The 7500-nt window shown below is 37.4% G+C and overlaps 1 protein-coding gene across 2 annotated transcripts in view; it reads left to right on the top strand.

Annotated features, from left to right (window-relative positions):
• The window catches only part of LOC128692732 (KH domain-containing, RNA-binding, signal transduction-associated protein 2), a 607660-nt gene that overhangs the window by 1600 nt on the left and 598560 nt on the right, over window positions 1-7500 (top strand). For both annotated transcript variants that reach the window (XM_053782056.2, XM_070089990.1), the window contains exon 1: window positions 1-363. This exon is cut by the window's left edge and continues 1600 nt beyond it. In XM_053782056.2, the coding sequence (XP_053638031.1) occupies window positions 192-363 (172 nt within the window). In that variant the 5' untranslated portion in view covers window positions 1-191. The remainder of the gene's footprint in view (window positions 364-7500) is intronic.

The raw sequence follows: 7500 nt of genomic DNA, 5'->3' as shown, positions 1-7500 counted from the left end.
TAGAACTCAGTGCCACAGAGGAACAAGTCTACAGGCGGAGTTCGACTCTTGTAAAAATCTTCGACTTCGTGTCAGCAACCACCACGACGGCTGTGTTTATCCCCGTTGGTGCTGCTGCGGTGGGCAGTGGCGTCCCCGGCTCTGTTCCTGTGCCAGGCACAGCTCCTGCTCCTCCTCCAGTGACCTTCGTCATGGAGGCGGTGGTCAATCCGGCCACTCCGCAAGCGGCCAACATGCAAGAGGGGGCGACAGCAGACGCTCTCCATCAGGAGAGGATGGAATACATTCGCCAACTGGTGCAGGAGAGGGAGGCACTTGCCAGCTCCTCCGGTTGCGACGTCGCCAGGAGACTCATTGAACAAGGTAAGATGCAATGTTTCTTTTAGCTCATCTTAAGTGAGGCATTGAAAAAAGGTAAGAGGCAATATGTTCTTTCTTATTTCTTTAGATGCACTGAAAAACAATAGTTTTCCTTCTTGTGAAAACTGAGAAAAGTGAGAGAAAAAGTTTCTTGTTGTCCGTCTGTAGGAAGCTCCTAGAGTGGCAGGAAGCCACCTAGGAGCAGAACGCCACCTAGAGTGGCAGGACGCCACCTAGGAGCAGAACGCCACCTAGAGTGGCAGGACGCCACCTAGGAGCAGGTCTAGAGACTAGAGACTTCGCCGAGGCATTTAACAAATGCGATCATGAAGTGATAACCAACAAAGTAAGACCAATAGGCATAACAAGAGAGTTAGGAAAAAAAAATTCAGTTTGTTGACGAGGAGAAAACAACAAGTGGTAACAACGGAAGCAAAATCTAGCTTTAGCAAAGTAAAATATTCAGTAATCCAAGGCGCGATCCTGGCGCCGTCTCTGTTTCTTATCTTCATAGCAGACATAGATAAAAGCAAAAGCCATCTTTTATGGACGATACCCAAATATGCATGAACGTCGCCTCTTTAAAAGACACGGAAAAAATGCAAACAGATACTAACAAAGTGTTCCAGTGGACAGTAGAAAAATAACATTACGTTCAGTAATGTTATTTTTAAATAACAATAATTTCAATGAAGAACTAAATAAAAAGAATCATTAGATACACAAGAGAAGGAGGTCATCTCGCAGAACGAAAAGTAATATGTAAAAGTCTTGGGCAAACTAATGTCAGATTACCTATCATTTAGAGAACACAATGAGACAACTGCCGTAAAGGTCATAACAGTCACAGTGTGGATAATGAGAACTTTTAAAATAGGAGAAATAATACCAGTGGTGACATTAATTAAATCACTTTTCTCTCTCTTGTTTAAAATATTGTTCGGTGTTGACGACTCCATTCAAGGCAGGTGACATATCAGAGCTGGAAAGTGTGCAGCTGTGTAGTGTCAATAAAGTGTTTAGACTACTGTAAGCGCCTCAAATTACTTGGTAAGTTGTACACTTTGGAGCGAAGAAGAGAGAGGCAACTGATAATATACACCTGGAAGATACTGGAGGGCCAGGTCCTAAATCTACACACTGTCATAACAAAATACAGGAGAATAGATACGAGAGGAAGCACATGATAGGCCCAGTGAAGAGCAGAGGCGCCATGTACACAATAACGGAACACTGAGTCAACATTAGTGGTCCAAGAGTCTTCTGCTGCCAGCCGATATCAGCAAGATTGTCGGAACAACTGTAGAAGTTTCCAAGAGGTAACTGGATCACTACCTCACCTAATTAATTAATAATTCATGTTAAGCGCTAAACCCATGTGGGTCATTCAGCGAAGACGTGGTGGAGGCCTGATCCACCGTCTTCTGAGCGCCAGACAAACGCGCTTCCTATCTGTACTCACTTAGATGTCACTACCGCCACTAAGTGACAGATCAACCAGGCTGTGATGCACATGAGGGCACGACTGATACGAGAAAAACAAAACAAAAAAACTTGCCTTAGGTCGGATTACAAGAGGTCAAAAAAAAATCTAGAAACTAGTCATAGGTATATCAGATGAGGTAGAGTGCCACCCAGAGAGAGTAAAGACGCCACGTACGACACGGACGACACATAGAGTAAGGACGCCACGTACGACAGGGAGGACACCCAGAGAGTAAGGACGCCACGTACGACACGGATGACACAGTAAGGACGCCACGTACGACACGGAGGACACATAGAGAGAGTAAGGACGCCACGTACGACACGGAGGCCACATAGAGAGAGTAAGGACGCCACGTACGACAGGGAGGCCACATAGAGTAAGAACGGCACCTAAAAGGAGGTATAACATCTCATATTGAACAAGAGGAAGTTGTACTTTAAGTAGTGAGCTGAGGATTGTGTGTATTGTTTGGTCACCGACTGAGTACATATTTTATTATCAAGGTACATATTTTATTATCAAGGTACATATTTTATTATCAAGGTACATATTTTATTATCAAGGTACATATTTTATTATCAAGGTACATATTTTGTTATCAAGGTACATATTTTATTATCAAGGTACATATTTTATTATCAAGGTACATATTTTATTATCAAGGTACATATTTTATTATCAAGGTACATATTTTATTATCAAGGTACATATTTTATTATCAAGGTACATATTTTATTATCAAGGTACATATTTTATTATCAAGGTACATATTTTATTATCAAGGTACATATTTTATTATCAAGGTACATATTTTATTATCAAGGTACATATTTTATTATCAAGGTACATATTTTATTATCAAGGTACATATTTTATTATCAAGGTACATATTTTATTATCAAGGTACATATTTTATTATCAAGGTACATATTTTATTATCAAGGTACATATTTTGTTATCAAGGTACATATTTTATTATCAAGGTACATATTTTATTATCAAGGTACATATTTTATTATCAAGGTACATATTTTATTATCAAGGTACATATTTTATTATCAAGGTACATATTTTGTTATCAAGGTACATATTTTATTATCAAGGTACATATTTTATTATCAAGGTACATATTTTATTATCAAGGTACATATTTTATTATCAAGGTACATATTTTATTATCAAGGTACATATTTTATTATCAAGGTACATATTTTATTATCAAGGTACATATTTTATTATCAAGGTACATATTTTATTATCAAGGTACATATTTTATTATCAAGGTACATATTTTATTATCAAGGTACATATTTTATTATCAAGGTACATATTTTATTATCAAGGTACATATTTTATTATCAAGGTACATATTTAGCATTTAGAGTAGATATTTCATGAACAACATATGCGATGATCAAATTAGATACATAATACTTTATGTAGATCTTAGAAGAAGAAGAAGAAGAAGAAGAAGAAATGAATAAGAAAAAATAGAAAATAATAATAATCGAATTCTTCTTATTCAATCCTGATACTGATAACAAAATATGGTTCATCTTCATCAAGGGAAGTCACCTTTATGTTGGCGAAGGGTTCTTGATCCAAGGAAGAGAAAACGCGACCCCCCCCCCATCGTTTCCTAGGATTCACACCTGTCTGCCTTCTATTCCCACAGGCGCTTTACAACCCCTTCATTCCTACGTGCTTAGCGCTCTTCCCCACGTATGGCAGACCTCCCCCGTGAGTTTCACTCATGTTAAAAGATAACATTAGATAACAAGTATCTGTAACACTTAAAGGCGAGGCCCATCTTATCTCTTAATGTGCAGTTACTATCACAATATTTAGGCCCAATACTATACCACTAATATATATATATATATATATATATATATATATATATATACATATATATATATATATATATATATATATATATATGTCGTGCCGAATATGTAAAACTGGTCAATTAGCAAGAACTCATTTAAAATTAAGTCCTTTCTGAAATTTTCTCTTATACGTTTGAAGATATATTTTTTTCATTAATGATAATGTAAAAATTTTTAATTTTGCACCAAAAGAATCTTAGAAAACTTACCTAACCTTATTATAACAAGAACAATTTATTTTAACCTAACCCAACTAAATATATTTTAGATTTGTTTACAATAATTTAATAATAAACAAACGCAGTGAAATATATTTTTTTTCGTTAGGTTCAGAATGATTTTGGCGAAATTATATACACAAATTTTTGCTTGTCCTATATGGCAAGATGAACGTTGCTGTTTAAGCCAAGATCGCAAGTTCTGCCTATTCGGCACGACATATATATATATATATATATATATATATATATATATATATATATATATATATATATATATATATATATATATATATATATATATATATATATATATATATATATATACACAAGAATCATAGTGAAAGCAAGCATAAATAGGAAAACCTAAGCGCTTTCATGTGTATTTACACACATATCTTCAGATATGTGTAAATACACTTAGAGGTGTGTATCTCATCGTATATACACCGAGAGGTGTGTATCTCTGAGTTCATGTACACCGTGAGGTGTTTCTCAGTGTATACACACACAGATTACCTTAACCGCTGGTTGAAGTATAAAGTCATTATTGACTAGTGGTGTACAGGCGACATTCAGTCTTAATGAACTTCGTGTAGTCGATAGACTTTCAGTCAGCCAACCAAACCAACCTCTCTTCACTGATTGTGATTGGTCGCTTTGAGTGGCCACTTACAACATCTTGCACACCACCTTAGCTTAACTGGGTTTGAAACCTATCTACTACACCAGGGTCCTGAACAAGGAGAAGGAGAGGCGGTAATGCGGTGCTCTTGATTCAGTGAATTGGTGCTGCCCTCTCCTTTCTTTGATAAAATCTGGTTGCCTGCTTTTCTCCAGGATGTGTATGACCCCTGCGGATTTAGCGCTTCCATATGGATTTAATGTATTAATTTATATTAGGAATAATAATAATAAATAATATTAATAATTACAATAATAAATAATAATAATATTAATAATTATAATGATAGCAATAATAATAATAATAATAATAATAATAATAATAAATATGACAATGATAATTATAAAAACATTAATAATAATAATCTCAAATGTATAATTTAGATTTTCATTTCTCGTCCAATCACTTTGTTTACTGGTAAAATGAAGGAGTATACTAGTGTGAATATCTCACCAGTGGTTGAGTTACTGTTCAATGTTTATGTGAGTGACTGGCAGCTGAGGCTAGTGATTGAACAGCTGTAACACCTGCAGAATGTTCAAAATTGTTCACCACTTATATTGAGAGTGTATGTTGAATATTGTATGAGAGTAACCCATCACTTTCACTGTGTTCACTGGACGAGAATATGAATCCATCGTTATTCTTCATAATGGTCGCCTATTGTACCTTGATATAACTGTCAGTGAAAGTGAGATCACTCTCAGTGGGTATCATCTTCTTGAAAGTTACCTTACTGACCTTGAGAGTGACTATGCACTCTTTGAAAGTGACCTGACTTTCCGACAAACACACGAAAATGACCTGACTTTCCGACAAACACTCGAAAATTACCTGACTTTCCGACAGATCTTCGAAAAGTGACCTGACCTTCCGACAAACATTCGAAAATGACCTGACTTTCCGACAAACATTCGAAAATGACCTGACTTTCCGACAGATCTTCGAAAAGTGACCTGACTTTCCGACAAACATTCGAAAATGACCTGACAATTATTTGATCAGCCACTGAAAGTGACCTCACTGTTTAAGTCACGTTTCGCTCTGCATAGAGCTTTATCAAGTCACGTTTCGCTATGCACAGCTTTATCAAGTCACGTTTCACTCTGCACAGAGCTTTATCAAGTCACGTTTCACTGCACAGCTTTATCAAGTCACGTTTCACTCTGCACAGCTTTATCAAGTCACGTTTCACTCTGCATAGAGCTTTATCAAGTCACGTTTCACTCTGCACAGCTTTATCAAGTCACGTTTCACTCTGCATAGAGCTTTATCAAGTCACGTTTCACTCTGCACAGCTTTATCAAGTCACGTTTCACTCTGCATAGAGCTTTATCAAGTCACGTTTCACTCTGCACAGAGCTTTATCAAGTCACGTTTCACTGCACAGCTTTATCAAGTCACGTTTCACTCTGCATAGAGCTTTATCAAGTCACGTTTCACTCTGCACAGAGCTTTATCAAGTCACGTTTCACTGCACAGCTTTATCAAGTCACGTTTCACTCTGCATAGAGCTTTATCAAGTCACGTTTCACTCTGCATAGAGCTTTATCAAGTCACGTTTCACTGCACAGCTTTATCAAGTCACGTTTCACTCTGCATAGAGCTTTATCAAGTCACGTTTCACTCTGCACAGAGCTTTATCAAGTCACGTTTCACTCTGCATAGAGCTTTATCAAGTCACGTTTCACTCTGCACAGAGCTTTATCAAGTCACGTTTCACTTACCATAGACTTGTATCGAGTCATATTTCACTCTATGCATAAATTTAACATCACATTTTTCACTCTGTGTAGAGCTTTACCAGTGAATTAAAATAACGTTTTCACGCTGCGTAGAGCTTTATCAAATGACATGATAAAAAGCTCTAAACAGCAAAATATGACTTAAGGATCTACACACCGAAACATTACTTGATAAAGCTCTACACAGAGTGAAACATAACTAAGATAAAGCTCTACACAGAGTGAAACATAGCTAAGATAAAGCTCTACACAGAGTGAAACATAACTAAGATAAAGCTCTACACGGAGCTTTATCTCAGTGATTTCAATTTAAGCTAGTTCTTAAAACCTGTTTCTCCGCTGCCGAAAAGAAGAGAGTGATCGAAGCTTTTTGAGAAATTTCTACAGGCAGAGGCCTCGTTTTTCATACTGAATTTATGATGTCATTTCCTATCGTTATTTACATCTTCATTTACATCTTAAGATGGCGGAGAGTTGGCTGGTGTGATTTACAAGGTGGTTATTTACGCGGAGAAGATAATTGTAAATGGTAAACACATGTAGAATTATGGGGATATTATGTGAGAGGATATAGGCTCCCCATGAATGGGTCAATTTAGGCTCCCCATGAATGGGTCAATTTAAGCTCCCCATGAATGGGTCAATTTAGGCTCCCCATGAATGGGTCAATTTAGGTTCCCCAGGAATGGGTCAATTTAGGTTCCCCAGGAATGGATCAATTTAGGCTCCCCATGAATGGGTCAATTTAGGCTCCCCATGAATGGGTCAATTCAGGCTCCCCAGGAATGGGACATTATAGGCTCCCCAGGAATAGATCAATATAAGTTCTGATAGGCTCCTCAAGAATGGATCAATGTAGGCTCCCCAGGAATGGGTTAATATAGGCTCCCAAGGAATGGGACAGTATGTCGTAGGGGTTTGCCAAGGGGATATAAGTGAAAGAATGCACACGTAGGATGTTCCAGGAGTCGTATAATGAGATTCTTGAGGGGAAAGCCCAGGGCCTCACCCTGTCCAGTCTAACAGTTAGCGGGAACTGAGAGGGATGCCTCTAGCTAGTGGCTCACATGTGAGGGGCTCATGACATCACAACTAGCCAGGGAGCCTATCTATA

This window comes from Cherax quadricarinatus, chromosome 30, assembly GCF_038502225.1.
Source record: "Cherax quadricarinatus isolate ZL_2023a chromosome 30, ASM3850222v1, whole genome shotgun sequence".
NCBI classification, from domain to species: Eukaryota; Metazoa; Arthropoda; class Malacostraca; order Decapoda; family Parastacidae; genus Cherax; species Cherax quadricarinatus.
This window is presented reverse-complemented; position numbering and strand designations above follow the sequence as displayed.